General features: G+C 39.9%; 1 protein-coding gene across 1 annotated transcript; it reads left to right on the forward strand.

The window, feature by feature from the left end:
* The first annotated feature begins 10,851 nt into the window (after positions 1–10,851).
* On the forward strand, positions 10,852–12,294 carry LOC142627986 (light-regulated protein 1, chloroplastic). The gene is made up of 3 exons (XM_075801902.1): positions 10,852–11,606; positions 11,717–11,875; positions 11,980–12,294. The coding sequence occupies exons 1-3, from the start codon at positions 11,440–11,442 to the stop codon at positions 12,053–12,055; spliced, it is 402 nt and encodes a 133-aa protein (XP_075658017.1). The 5' UTR covers positions 10,852–11,439; the 3' UTR covers positions 12,056–12,294.
* Positions 12,295–16,003: the final 3,709 nt, after the last annotated feature.

A 16,003-nucleotide genomic window follows, 5' to 3' on the forward strand; every position in this document is an offset into this window, starting at 1 on the left:
ATGAGATGGTTTAACGGACTAAAGCCGGGGTCAGTTGATTCTTTCATGGAACTCACTAGGACATTCGCGTCCCGATTCATCACATGCAGCAGAGTCCCTCAACCTTTGGACTCATTGTTATCCATGGCCATGAGGAAGGGTGAGACTTTGAAAAGATACTCTGACAGATACTGGGAGATGTTTAATAAAATTGATGGCGATTTTGACGAGGTGGCGATTAACACTGACGAGGTGGGCCTCCCAACTGATCATGACTTAAGGAAATCTCTGACTAAAAAGCCTGTGCGGAGCGTACGTCGGCTTATGGATCGCATTGACGAGTATAAAAGGGTTGAGGAAGACCAACAACAAGGTAAGGGTAAGGCGAAGGTTATTCCTCAAGAAAGGAGGGATTTCAGGTCGGATAGGTACCATAATAATAAGCCGAGGAGAGATTTCTCAGGGTAATCTGGTTCAGCCAATCCTCAAGTAGTTAATACTGTATTCCGAGAACTGGTGCACCAATTGCTGGAGAAAGTCCGCAAGAAATCCTATTTCAAGTGGCCTAGTAAGATGGCAGGGGACCCTGCGAAACACAATCAGAACCTTTTTTGCTAGTATCATCAGGATGTAGGTCATACTACCGAGAATTGTCGGACACTTTGGAACCATTTAGAGCAGCTTGTTAGTGAGGGAAAATTGAAGCAACACCTGTATCAACCCAACGGACAAGGAAATCATTTAGGTTCAAATAATCAGAAGAAAAACCCATCTCGGTCGCCCTTAGGAACGATTAATGTCATCTTCGCTATACCTGGCAGAATTGGTTCCAGTCCTACAAGGGTGATGGCTGTGTCACATTCCCAGGCCGAGGAGTTTGGCTTGAGGTCGAAGAGGATCAAAGGGAGTACGCTTATTTTGGGATTCTCTGATGAGGATAAGGTTGAGACCATTCAACCACATGACGATGCCCTGGTGGTCAAGTTGAGGATAGGGAATTATGATGTCAAGAGAGTGATGGTTGATTAGCGTAGTGGTGCGGATATTATGTACCCTGACTTATTCAGGGGGCTTAAGTTAGAGCTGGAGGATCTCACTTTCTATGATTCGCCGTTGATAAGCTTTGAAGGGAAGGCTGTCATACCAAAGGGGCAAATTCGTTTGCCCGTACAGTCGGGCCCAGAAATAGTTGATGTAGATTTCATTGTGGTTGACGCATATTCCCCATATACAACCATCGTTGCAAGGCCTTGGCTGCATGCTTTGGGTACTGTCTCCTCGACTTTACATGTTAAAGTGAAGTTTCCCTCGAATGGATTGATTGAAGAAATTCTTGGGAGCCAATCAGTAGCAAGGCAATGCATATCAGCTGCGGTGCTGCATCAAACCGAATCAAAATCCTCGACCTCGGCTGTGAAAAACTTATAGCAATTAACAACGCTGGATACGCCCGGTGCGGTGACAGCAGATGAGGCCATGTGTAAAGAGTTGGAAAGATTTCTTATAAATGTGGATCTTGAAAGGTTCTTTCAGGTTGGGATACAGCTTCCACATCAAGAGAAGATGGAATTAGTGACGTTTTTGAAAAATAATATCAATGTATTTGCATGGGATCCCTACGAGGCTCCGGGGGTTGACCTAAGTTTCATTTGCCATCATTTGAACGTCAATCCTGCCGTTATTCCCAAGAGGCAACCACCTCGACGTTCTTCGAAAGAACATGCCGAGGCCGTCAAGGAGGAAGTGCTCAAGCTCAAAATGGCTGGGGCTATTAAAGAAGTGTTCTACCTAGAATGGTTGGCGCATATTGTCGTAGTAAAAAAGAAGAACGAAAAGTGGAGAGTATGTGTGGACTTCATTTACCTGAACAAAGCTTGCTCAAAAGACTTGTTCCCGATGCCTCGCATCGATCAGCTGGTGGATGCTATAGTTGGACATCCTCGGATGAGTTTTTTAGATGCCTTCCAAGGTTACCACCAAATACCTTTGGCATTGGGTAATCAGGAGAAGACTGCCTTCATTACTTCTACGGGAAATTATCACTATAAAGTGATGCCATTCGGTCTGAAAAATGCAGGGGCTACTTACCAAAGGATGATGACCAGGATGTTCGAGTTGCAGCTTGGGAAGACTATTGAGGTATATGTGGATGATATGGTAGTGAAGAGTAAGACAGTACCTATGCATGTGAAAGATTTGGACGACACCTTTCAAACACTTAGGAAGTATAAGCTGCACCTTAACGCCTCTAAGTGCTCTTTTGGGGTGGGCTTTGGAAAGTTCCTAGGCTACATGGTGACTCATAGAGGAATAGAGGTAAATCTGGCACAAGTCAGAGCCATTCAGGGCTTGCAACCACCTCGAAATCCGAAGGAAGTTCAGAAATTGACCGGGATGACTGCTGCTCTCAGCAGGTTTATCTCTCGGTCCGCTGATAGGTGTTGACTTTTTTTTCAATTATTGAATAAGTGGAAAGGATTCAAATGGTCCGAGGAGTGCGCTTTAGCTTTTCAGCAACTTAAGGAATATCTTTCCCGGCCACCCATCATGTCTCGACTGGAGGTCGATGAAATCCTGTTTGCATACCTAGCTGTAGCTATCCATGCAATCAGCTTGGTTCTGATAAGGGATGACGATGGAGTACAAAGACCGGTTTATTATGTTAGCAAATCTTTGAGTGAAGCTGAGGTGCATTATCTACCTTTGGAGAAGGCGATTCTAGCCGTAGTCCATGCTACACGAAAGCTTCCTCACTACTTCCAATCCCACACCGTCGTGGTTTTGACTCAGCTTCCTCTCAAGTCAGTATTGCGAGGTGTTGACTACTCGGGGAGGGTAGCCAAGTGGGGAACTATTCTGGGAGCTTTCGATATCAAATATATGCCCCGCACCTCTGTGAAGGGCCAGGTCCTCGCTGATTTGGTGGCAGAGTTCACCGAACCATCGTTAGAAGAAACTGCAAAGGAATTGCACATGGATGAAAAATCATTTGGCATGATCACATGCAAAGGGCCTCCAATTTGGAAAGTGTATGTTGATAGGGCAGCAAACCAGAGAGGATCAGGCGTTGGACTTGTTGTGGTATCCCTTGAGGGAATTACCTTTGAGAAGTCATTGAGATTAGCGTTCTCGGCCACTAATAATGAGGTTGAGTACGAAGCTATCTTAGTCGGTATGGATATGGTCCAGAGAATGGGGGGAAAGTCAGTTCATATGTCCTCGGATTCTCAATTAGTCGTGGGCCAAGTGTTAGGGACCATAAAGGCTAGGGATTCGAGAATGCAAGAATACCTGACTAAGGTCAAATGTTTACAATCCAAGTTTGATTCTTTCATCCTTACGCATGTTTTTAGAAGTGGAAACACGCATGCGGACTCGTTGGCCACTTTGGCGACGTCCTCGGCTCAGTGTTTGCCTAGGATTATCCTCATCGAAGACTTGCTAAACCGACTTTAACCACCGCAAGTGCTGTCTGTATCCATTTGATAAGGCTCGGACCTAGCTGGATGGACCCCGTAGTTTCTTTTCTAAAAAGCAATGTTCTTCCCGAGGAAAAGTCTGAAGCAGATAAAATTCGTCGAAAGACACCTCAATTTTGGTTGTCTGAGGATCAAAGGCTGTATAAACGCTCTTTTTCCGGACCATACCTACTATGTGTACACCCTGACGCAACGGAGGTACTTTTGGAAGAGTTGCACGATGGGATTTATGGAAGTCACACTGGGGGGAGATTTTTAGCCCATAGAGCTCTGACTTAGGGATATTGGTGGCCCAATATGCAGAGAGAAGCTCAGGACTACGCGATAAAATGTGACCAATGCCAAAAGTTTGCTCCCAATATTCATCAACCTGGTGGTGTCCTTAATCCTCTGTCTAGTCCTTGGCCATTCGCTCAATGGGGACTAGATATAGTTGGGCCTTTTTCGAGGGCTGTGGGAAACAAAAGGTGGCTACTCATGGGAACTGATTACTTCACCATGTTGGTTGAAGCTGAGCCTTTATCAAATATTAGGGATGTGGACACCAAGAAATTTATCTAGAAAAACATTATCACTAGATTTGGGGTACCTCACACACTTATTTCAGATAATGACGTGCAATTTGATAGTAAAGCATTCAGGATGTATTGTAATGACTTGGGCATCACAAATAGATACTCCACTTCCGCTTATCCTCAAGGAAATGGGCAAGCCGAGGCTGTTAACAAAGTTATAGTCAATAGACTTAAGAAGAGGCTGGACGACACAAAGGGTAGATGGGTAGAAGAATTTTCACACGTTTTATGGACGTATTGGACTACGCCGTGAAGATCTATAGGAGAAACACCCTTCTCTATAGGAGAAACACCCTTCTCTATGACTTACGGGGCTGAGGCGGTGATACCTTTGGAATCTGGGTTTCCGACGTTAAGGATGAGTGCTTTCAGCCCGGGAAATAATGATGGCTTGCTAGAGAAAAGCCTGGATCTGGTTGAGGAACGGCGAGAAGCTGTCATGGTTCAACTGGCTTATTATTAACAGAAGCTCAAACAAGGATATGATGCGCATGTGAAATTAAGGCTACTTACGCCTGGAGATTTGGTCTTGAGGAAAGTTATGGGTACTTCCAAGAATCCAGCGTGGGGAAAGTTAGCACCAACCTAGGAAGGACCATACCGAATTATTTTTGTAGCGGGCATAAGGTCATATCGCTTAGCTGATTTAAATGAAAAAATTGTACAACGTCCTTGGAATGTAAATAACCTACGAAGGTATTACTATTAATGAAAAGCTCTTTTGCCATTTGTTGCTCAATTATCATTATGTAACATTTCGATTTACTTAATTCTAAACATCAAACTGAAACTTGGTCATGCATGGTCCTCGGATCACATACCTCGTGGAAATTGATATCTTGTTGGGTGTTAAACAAAACCTTAGTTACGTCGGGTCCTCGGACCTTCTACTTTGGGAAAATTAATATTTCAATTCGATATTCTAAACATCAAACAGAAACTTAGTCATGCATGGTCCTCGGATCACATACCTTGTGGAAATTGATATCTTGTTGGGTGTTAAACAGAACCTTAGTTACGTCGGGTCCTTGGACCTTCTACTTTGGAAAAATTAACATTTCAGTTCGCTTTTCTAAATATCAAACAGAAACTTGGTCATGCATGGTCCTCAGATTACATATCTTGTGGAAATTGATATCTTGTTGGGTGTTAAACAGAACCTTAGTTACGTCGGGTCCTCGGACCTTCTACTTTGGAAAAATTAACATTTCAGTTTGTTGTTCTAAACATCAACCAGAAACTTGGTCATGCATGGTCCTCGGATCACATACCTCGTGGAAATTGATATCTTGTTGGGTGTTAAACAGAACCTTAGTTACGTCGGGTCCTCAGACCTTCTACTTTGGAAAAATTAACATTTCAGTTCGCTTTTCTAAACATCAAACAGAAATTTGGTCATGCATGGTCCTCGGATCACATACCTCGTGAAAATTAATACTTCGTTCTATCATTCTAAGTACCTAACACGAATCATGCCTTGTGGTTACATGTTTCGTGGAAATGGACGTACCGTTAAACCAGGGTAAGTTTGACGTTTTGTTTTGTGCGCCTAACTAAATATTAAGTTAAGTCTCAGGCCGAGTGTTGTTGCACTTCATATATTACAGTTCCAATGCTAATGAATAAGATTGATAAAATGAACGTACTTTTATGAGGGTTGTTGGTGATTGAGGTGCTGTAAAGACTTCACTGTGCATTAAGGTGAAGCGAATTAGTATTTTTCTATTGAAGATTGGAAACCAGTCGAATAGCAACCTTTCAAACTTTTCATTAATCTTTGTCAATGGATACATTAGAAATAAAATTCCAAAATAAGAAGATTAAAATAAAGGTCCTAATACAAAAAAAAAAAAAAAAAAAAAACTCATTACATAAGGAAAAGGGGTCCTAACTGGCCTAGACCTTAAGCTTTGGTGGAGGGGTCTTGCTTGGTAGTGCTGGCATCCCCTTTTTTGTCCTCCTCTGTTTGTTTGAGCTCCACTTCGAAAGAGGTTTGGACTTGTTTCCCTTTCTTCTTCACCACTCGTGTAGGAATGTTGGGCTCGGCGTCCGTGCTCGGAAGCTTCTCGGCTTCCTCGCCTTGCTCCTTCTCTTTGTCGGAACCAACAGGTTCCTTAAGAGTTGGAATGAGTTCTTGAATGATGGACGGTTGTGTTGAAGGCGCTATCTTGGGGGCAGATATGGCAGGAGGAAGCTCCTCGATCACTTGAATGTCCTGAGGGATCCAAATGTTCTCGGGCTTCCTCAATTCAGAGGTGGTGGGAATTCCTGCCGCGTTCAGAGCTTCTGCCCATACTTGTTGGCAATACTCCCTGCATAGCTCTGCGAACTCCTCTGTTAGTTAGTTTTCTGTCGCCTCAACCCCTTCTTTGTAAGCAGCCTTCTTGGCAGCCTCCACGCTTTCCTTGAGGGTACGAGCCTCTTCCTTCACTTGAGCAAGCTCCTTTTTAAGGTCAGAGTTTTCTTGCTTGGCTTTGGACAAGTCCTCGTCCTTTTGACGCAGAAGTTTACGTTGTCCCTCCACCTAGATTTTGATTGTTTTAAGGCCGGCCTCGGCACCATTTCTCTCCCTTTTCTCATCTGTCAGCTGTTTGGTTAGGTTCTCGTTCTCCGCAAGGGCTTGGCCTAAACCCTTCTCGGTCTCCAGCCTGACCTTGAGTTCAGCTGTAGCTTTTTTCCGAGAGTCTTCCACCCACTTTTCCGCGGCAAAGACTTCTTGTATGGCTTGCATTAAAGTATTAAACAAATGCATTATTGTTAAAGTAAATCCAAAGTACGTGTGAACGATTTTTCGCTAAAGCGTAATGAAATCAGTAGAGTGGAGGTAAATGTGAGACACTCACCAAAGCCAAGTCCCTCTTGAGGGAGAGAAGGAGATGTGGCTGAGTCATTTTGTCTAGAGCATCCATGTCCTTTGGCAGGAGAAGAGGCTGCTCCAAAGCCTCAGCCAGATGATGAGCGTGTCCTTGCTGGAACGCCCTGATACTAGACTGGCAGGAGATTGGGGCCCCACCTAGCTTCAGCTCGGGAGACCAGTTGGCCTGTGTACGACATACCTCGGCCAGGTCACGACTTTCCCCACTCTCCACTGAAGAGGCGCGTGTATTACCTTTGCCTACCTTGTTGTTGTTGTTGTTGCTTGGGTTTCTTCTGCCTTTCCCTCTCTGTCTCCTCGGCCTCGTTCTTCCTCTTCTTCTGAGGATCTGGGATGTGAACCTTGGGGTCAGTGGGGGGAGGGGGTGGTGGCAGGATGGGAGGGGGTTGTGATCCAACCGCTCCCTTCTTGGGAGCTTGTGTGCCTCTCTTGGTCATCAGCTTTCTAAGGGTTGACATGCCGTCTTCCTCGGAGCTGGAGTCGGGCTGTGCTATCACTAAACCCTTTATGCCGGAAGTTTCTGCAGGCACCTGTTCTTCGTCCGAGAGGATGACAAGATGATCTTCTCGAGGTCTCTCAGCTTCTTTAAGGCAAAACTGATCGATTTCCTTGTCGAACGATTGTTGCGAGGACGCAGGTTCTTCTCAGATGGCTGTTGTTTGTGAATGCACCGAGAGCGGAACTGTTGCGATGGGGCGAGAGTACAAAATGATGGAGGGGTCGTCCAGAAGTTCGTGGACAGAAAGGCAGCCTGGTCTTGAAACGTCTATTCTTCTACGTTTCTGGTCACCTGCGGTGATCGCGTTGCCAATCTCTTGGAAGTCCTCTGATAAAGGGTCGTATCCTAATATTAGATAGGCTGCCCTCACTTGCAAATCTTTGCTTACGAACACTTCGGATCGAAGAACGCGATTAAGATCCACGACGCTGCAGTGACTTAAACGAGGCTGAACGTGTTGTTTATCTACGGAAATATCAGAAGAGACAGGCATGGTTAGGTCAGCAGCGAATGCCAACTCAAATGAAACAACAAATAATGCAACCAGAAATGGTCTGGTGAAATAGGACTAAGTCACAGGTTAGTGAATCTAACTCTTATAAAGTTACGCCTGGGTCTCCTCATTTGACTGGGCAATGAGAACCGTCAGACCAGTTCCCCGAGGCGATAAGATAGTCGTCTTTCATGCCTTTGTTGGATTTGGGAAGACAGGATATTAGCCTAACAATGTTAGATCTGGATTTAAGGTAATACCCTATGCCTTTAAGCTTATGGCACTCATACATATAAACGACGTCGTGCCATGTAAGGTTCAAACCCATTTGCTCGTTTAGAGCGTTGACTCAACCTAGGATTTTAAACACATTGGGTGTACATTGGTCTGGGCATAACCTATGGTTGTGTAGGTATTCGCTGGTTACATTTCTCATAGAAAGGGTCATCCCACCCTCCAGAAAGGCGATGATGGGGATAATCACTTCTCCCTCTTTCCTAGCGTTACCTATGGCTTCTGCAGGGCAATAATTTAGGCCTACGTCTGGGGGAATATAGTACTTGGCCCTAAAACCCTCCATACCGGCGTCGGTGTCTGTTAAACACTTGAATCTACCCAATTGGTGGGGGTAAGAACGGATGTTTGGGAAGAGAGAGGATGTGATTAGTGGCCGAGGACAAAAGCCGAGAAGAAATGAATGAAGAAGATTGAGAACTTACGGGAAATAGCTAGATGATTCTTCATGAGCTTCTTGAAAGGAGAGAGAATGAGCAAATCTTGGATTTGATTGATTTCTAATAGAGTAGATTGAAATTCGTTTTCCTAGGCGTTTTGGCATGTGGGAGGCGACTTCAAATCAGAGTTATCCCGCTCAAATTTTGAGGAGGAACCTAGGCCGTTAGATGCAAATCTCGCCATTGAACGTGGGGAACAGGGTGTAACTTACGACCATTAATGCGGGTGTTACAGATTTCGAAGCGTCAGGGACGGTTTAAAAGGAGCGAAGTGACCCTTACACATGTGGCAATTCGTAGAGCGTGTGGAAGTTCTGCCGTCAAGTTAAAACTCCATTTCTCTTCTCGGATGCGGAAAAAAAATGAAGTTTTAAGGGGCTATTGTGAGGAATAAATAAATAATATATATATATTTGGGCCTTGGGCCCGATTTGGTGGTGTAAGTCTGTTCAAGCAAAACATTCGAGGCCCATAGGCCAGTCCATTTTATAAGGGGAGAAGGAGTTGTTCGAGGAGGAGTATCTCCTCGGATGGGCCTAGTAAAGGCCATGGGACGTGCTAAAGGATTTAGAGGCAGAATTTTGGAAGATCTGTTGGGTAAAGGCGTGATCCAAGCAGTTGTTAGAAGGAAGAACGTGCGAGGAATATCAGAGGAAAAAAGTTGCTACCACCGCATTAAAGACCCTGCATCTACCTCAATGGCCGCAATAATGGAGAAATGACCTCTGAACAGTAATATTCAGCCTTTCAGCTATTATTTGAAGATTTCAAGAAGGTGGTGGATGGGACAAGTATCTATTTGGAAAATATGTGCTACACGTGGAAGAAAAAAAGAAGAAGAAGAGGGATATAAGAGGACAGGAGAGGTATGAAGATGGGGGGGACGAAAGACTTGAACACCAATTGTAATCTTTTGCTTAAAGAAAGAAAGACAATACAAGTGGTTCTCGGCTTACGTCCGAGGAGAGTTTTTTTTGTCATATTCATCTATTATTTGTATAGATCGTGGCATTCTAGCCTGTTTATTAACTCTCCAATATCCCTAACCTAGGTTTCAAATCCATACTCTACAAATTTCATTGTATAAGACTTTTTGGGCCTAGGTCAATCTAGTGATTGGACCGGGTACAAATTGTGCACTTACAACATCATACAGCTTTAGAGACTTGAAATCAATCCAAAAATATTCATTGTGAAAATAAAACAAAACCCTAACTAAATGGTTGTAAACACCCCCATTTTGCAATCATGAAAATTCATATTTTTATACTCAAGAAAAATGGTAGCTCACATTGGTAAAAATTCCTAAATTGGCTTGTTATTGAAAGGCTATGCGGGTGGGAGCTAAGTTGAGTCTCTGCCCATCATTTTGAACTAGTATGCAACTTGTTCTTATGCACATGAATGATCAATTATAGTAGTACTATTTATATTAGTTTGAGTTATTAAAAATATTGGACATAATTTGACCAGAACATTTGGAGGTGCTAAAATAGTTTTTCCTTGCAATTTTCATGATATTGATTACGCTAAGTTTCTCATTACATTGTTATTATGTATATAATTTTGAAAATCATTATTAAATATTACACATACAATATCAATTCACAATTATTGTCTGTGAAATTCTACAAAATATAACACAAAATAAAATAATAAATTGGTCAAATAGTATCTCCTCAATTGAATGGGGATAGATGTATGAGATCGTTCAGCTCAATTACAGTTTGTTAATTCAATATCTCCGCATACAAAATATTTGAATAGAGATAATATAAAAAATATGCTCATTAGTTCAAAGAAAAAATAACAATAAAAATCTTAACAATTTAATTTGTATGGAAAACTAATAAAAGCAAAATCCAATTTTGATTCTAATTGAATTTACTTTAAATCTTGGTTTAAAAAGGTTTTATATATATATATATATATATATATATATATATATATATATGTACAGGGTACGAACTCGGGCCCATTGAACTTCGAGCCATGGCCTCATGGCCCAACGCATTTTTTTTGTTGGTTGTCATTGGGTTTTTTTGTTGCTGGATTTGTGGGTTTGTTGAATTTTGGTTGTTTTTATGTGCGATTTTGGTTGGTTTTTGAGATGATTTTGTTGCAAATTTGGTGGATTTGAGTTGTGTTAATGGTGGCCTGTGAATAGTGGAAGTGGCTGTGGATTGTGGGTGGCAGTAGAGGTGGCTGGGGTTTTGAGTTTGCTTTTTGTTCTTCAGAATCTTCAGATGAGAGAGGGAGAGATAGGTGTGAAAGAAATAATAAAAAATTAACAAAGAAATAATATTTAAATAAATAAGTAAAAAAAAAAAAAAACTACTTATGTTAGATGTTTTGTAAAATGAGAATGTAAAATAGATAAAATAGTTTTGTGGTGTCAAATAGCTAAAAAAATAGCTCTACCAATGCTGATGGTCTAAGGTCCACATATCATCTCATTATTATTTATTTATTTATTTGTGTGTTTTTCCAAACAGTAATTAAAACTTAAAAGGTCTGGGATTTCATCAACAGAAACTGGGGCCTAGGACTGGAGTTGGGCAGTTTTAGGATTGAATTAGTTCTTACGGACACCAAAAAATCGAAATATGCATTTTAGAGTAGACAGAAGTCTTGCTTTCAACGGTTCTATCAACCCTGTCTTCTTTCTACATTCACAGTCACACCTTATCCACTCGCAAAAAATCTAGCGACCTTATCTCTTAAGATAGCTAGCCAAGTATATATGCACAACTCTGCAACCTACAATTCTCTCACATTAGAACCAAATTAACATAACCCATCAAAATGCAGGCAGTGTCGTATCTTGCACCACCATTACCCTTGCCTTCTATCACAACCACCAAATTTTTGGCCTTGCCATGTAGGTCCATGCCAAGACTACAGACTTCTCGATGTACCCCTATCAGAACAACTGGGGACCCTTCAGCAGTTGATTACAGCTCCATAACCTCGTAAGCCTATCCAACTTTAACTTATGGATTCAGCTTTTGAATGTCTTGATTTAATTAAGCAGCTTGTGATCATGAATTAACATTTACTTGTTTTCTGTATAATTCCAAAGTGTTTTTCCAGCTGAGGCTTGTGAGACAGTTGGGGGAGAAGCTTGTGATGCTGAAATATACCCTGAAGTGAAGATCAAACCAGAGGCTAAAAGCAACACAGCCAGGACTTCTTCAGAGGCTGTTGAACGAGAGTATTTTGAGTACAATGAGCCAAAGACGTAAGATCTTAGGAATTTAAGAATTTTAATTTGTAATGACATATTTGAACAAACATGGGTAATTAAAATTGAAATAGTATCTTATGTTAATGATTGCTGTACAGGGTGTTCCCAGCAGAGGCTTGTGATGATCTTGGAGGAGAGTTTTGTGAACCCGATTATCAGAAAGGAGTTTACTAAAAAAATCCGATTCACAACTACACATAGACAAGGGGAAGTTTGTGATGCGGATATATAAGGGTTATCTTCTATTTTCCTTTCTTGGTTTTGCTGTTGATGTTTTTCTTTTGTTTATCATGTGAATAACTATAACTTGGCAGTGGAACTATGAATAATGATGCACTCGTCTTAGAAGCTAATTATGTAACTTTCTTTCAGCAGAATAATATCATGGATGAGTCAAACGAACATTTTGGTGAGCTAGTGGTAATGGGAAATCTAGTTATAGGTTGTTATCATTCATTAAAAAGATTAGCCTGCAAGCCTGCCTATTTTGATATAAAAGAACTTTCAGTTTTAAGTTTTAGATATAAGAAATAAACTGCCATGAAGTTCTGGTCCTATGATGCAATTTCGCTTGCTTGCGAAGGCATAATACCATAGAAATTGAAGCTTCCTATATCCAATATTTTATGCAAATTGAGTGAGTTCTGAAATTTTCCATTACCTTACATTGAAAAAACTGTGCAAATTCAAGCCAAAGGAGATCAAAATCAAAGAATTAATAACCTGATTCCTACTATTTCTTTCTTAGGGTAACCCAATTCATCTGCATAATCAATACGTGATCCATGGTTATGACAAAAAAATGGAGCTGAATGTTAGAATACCATTGCTTATTTAGAAATTTGAAATAGAGAGATTCAAATCATATACCAGAAGATATACATACTACAAAGTTTAATTATTTCCATTAGAATTAGAAGTTACGTTGTGACAGAAAAGCTCCAAAAATGACGGTGACGTAGTAAAACTCAGACACTTCGGTTCATTCAGAAGAGAGTAACTACTATATTTTCATAGACTGAATCTACAAACAATGTTACTGTTCACTCTCTTCGGTTATCCCCTCCAAAATCAGATACTGCAAAGCTATGGAGTACTTTGCAGTTCTGGTCCTCACTGAGCTGCCACCGCCTGAATTGCTGTTGCTTTTCAGAATAAACAATGCTGAGCCACCACCTGGAGCACAGCATCCCAGTACTAAATCATGTACTTTACAATGAGATGAAGTGCATATAATCAGAGAGAAATAGACAATCAGGCAATCAACTTTATGACCAAAAATGGTCAGGACAAATCAACCTTTAATCGTAAAAATAGTTGGAACCCATAGAAGTTAAAGAAACAAATATTGTTAGTGCTTGTCCTAAAAGAAAATTAAGCTAAACACTTGAATGGTAATGTCAACATGCTCACTCACTTAGCATGATTAACTGGGTTGTGACATAAAATCCGAACCATTGCCAAGTCTCTTCCACTAGGATTATTAGAGTTCTCTTGGCAGCTCCTTTAGAATTTGTTGACAATGTCAGCACATAGGAAGGATAGTAAAAATTAATATAATTTTTTGGATATATTGTATATACTTTTTACATGAAAATAAGGCATTAGAAACAAGATACCTTTCCTCAAAGAAGTCTCCAAAATCATCTACAACAACTGCTGCAGGAAATGTATCATGCAGGTGGAATGCAGCAAAATAGTTCTTAATTCCTTTTTCATCGTCCACATATCTCTCAGAAAATCAAAATCTATATAAAATTATAAATCAAAATTAACATTTTAATAATATTTATCATTATAATTTACCCTTTTTGAAAAGAGTGACTTACTTCATTTGGATACACTGAAGTGTATCCGAGGATGGATTGATGCCCTGAAGTATCAATAGACAAAAGCGTGCAGAGTTTTGCATTAGAGAGAAGAAGATATGTTCTGGTAGAAAAGGCTGTTGAAATAACGACAAATTTATAATTTTTCTTTTTTGGATTAGTGGTAGTTTCTTATGTTTTCAAAGCACATAGTAATGAGTTCGAAATTGTAATCCTGTCTAAATTCTCAGTTTGAATTCACATGTAAAGAATAATGTTAAAATATAGAAGTCCAATTAATGTTAGAATTCACTGGTGCATAAAACTCCTTTTTTTTTTTTTTTGGGTAGGATTTAAAGAGGTGATTGGAGAGTAGCCTTATGACCTATTGTTGTTATTATTATTATTAGGGTAAATTGCAAATTACACCCTTAAAGTTTTGGAGTGATTGCATTTTACATCCTAAAGTTTCAAAATTTGAATTTTACTTCCTGAAATTTGGGGTGTTTGGATTTTACACCCTGACGTTTCAAAACTTGGATTTTACCCCTAAAGTTTAGGGTTGTTTGGATTTGACACTCTTAAATTCTGAAACTTTAGAGTGTAAAATCCAAACACCCCAAAACATTAAGGAGTAAAATCCAAACACTCCCAAAATATAGGAGGTAAAATTTAAATTTTGAAACGTCATGGTGTAATTCAAACATCATCAAATTTTATGGGGTAAAATCCAATTTCTCAAACTTTAGGGTGTAAAATTCAATCACCCCAAACTTTAGGGGTGTAACTTACAATTTACTCTTATTATTATTATTATTATTATTATTATTATTATTATTATTATTTGGAGAGGCTGATTCTTAAACTCAAATTGATCAAATAATTAAAAGCACCATCCTTCACAATTTGGATAAATGATAGAATTTCTATTAGCAGAGAGCAAGTGATCCTAATTCCTAAGTTCAAAATTTTAAAATTCTTATCTATAATTAAAAATATTACCTCTTGGGCTCCACTTATCAAGAGGAGTTGAGCCCTCATGTAAAAAAGAGTGTTACAAAAACAATAAAATGGTGAAATGAATAAAATTAACCTTTCTATGTATTATTTAAGTTTTAAGGGTTAGTATATATTATTAAGGGTTCGTTAATGAATGCAGATATTCGTTAAGAAATCATTTTAAGAAAGTTTTGATACTACTTTCATGCAAAATATAACAAATTGTCAAAGAAGTCAATTGCTTTTTTTTTCCCTATAAATTTTGTTAAAAGATATTTCCTAAACTAATACCTTAATATCCATTAACATTTTCTTGTTATTAGCATATGAGTTACTGTGTAGTGAGTACGATTTTTTTTTTTTTTGAGTCTTCGCAAACGCAACCATGGTAAGATCAGCAGTGGTCTGTAGTGTACTATCGTGGTTGGGTTGGATTGGCCCGAAAACCAAAATGCAAGTAGGCAACTGTATAATTGGCCCAAAATATTTAGGGGGTGTTTGGTAAAATAGTTTAAGATGAAATTTTTGTAATTTTTTGAAAAACGTGTGGGTGAAAAAGTGTGTAATATTATTTAAAATGTAAAAATATGAGTTTGAACTTAGAGACCAAACAGGCCCTTAAAGCTCAGGTTTCAGCAGACCTTGATGCATCACTTTGAGTGAGCCTACCTTGTCTTATAAGAGCATCCACAACAGTAGAGCTATTTTTTTTGGAGCAATATTTTTTTTTTAGTTATTTGACACTACAAAAAGCTACTTTATCTATTTTACTTACTCACTTTACAAAACATCCAGCAGTAGTGGATCTATTTTAGCTTTCAATACAATAAAATAATATAAATATCACAATAAATTAATATATCTACTACAATAAAATAATACATCCCACTACAAAAAAACACCACAAACTGATCAATGACACAATTCACAACCACCGCCAAGAATACCCACCCACAAAAACCTTTCAGCCAGCCACATCCACCTCCACCACCACTCCACTAGCAACAACCTCTATGTGACAACCACAACCCACGGCAAGAACAAAAAAATCAAACCACCACCAACACAGCCAGAACCACCAACACAGCCCACGACAACCATAACCACAGCTACCAAACCACCACCAACACAGCCAACAAACCGCCATTTCAACCATAATCCACGGTCACAACCAGACCCACAAAAAAAAAAAAAAAAATCAAACACCAAAAAACCCATGCGCAGAAGAACCAAAAACACCAGCAATATATATATATATATATCGAAAACCCACAAACCCAGCAATCCAAAACCCATGAACCCAGAATTCCCACTG

Source organism: Castanea sativa, chromosome 3, assembly GCF_040712315.1.
Source record: "Castanea sativa cultivar Marrone di Chiusa Pesio chromosome 3, ASM4071231v1".
Lineage (NCBI taxonomy): Eukaryota > Viridiplantae > Streptophyta > Magnoliopsida > Fagales > Fagaceae > Castanea > Castanea sativa.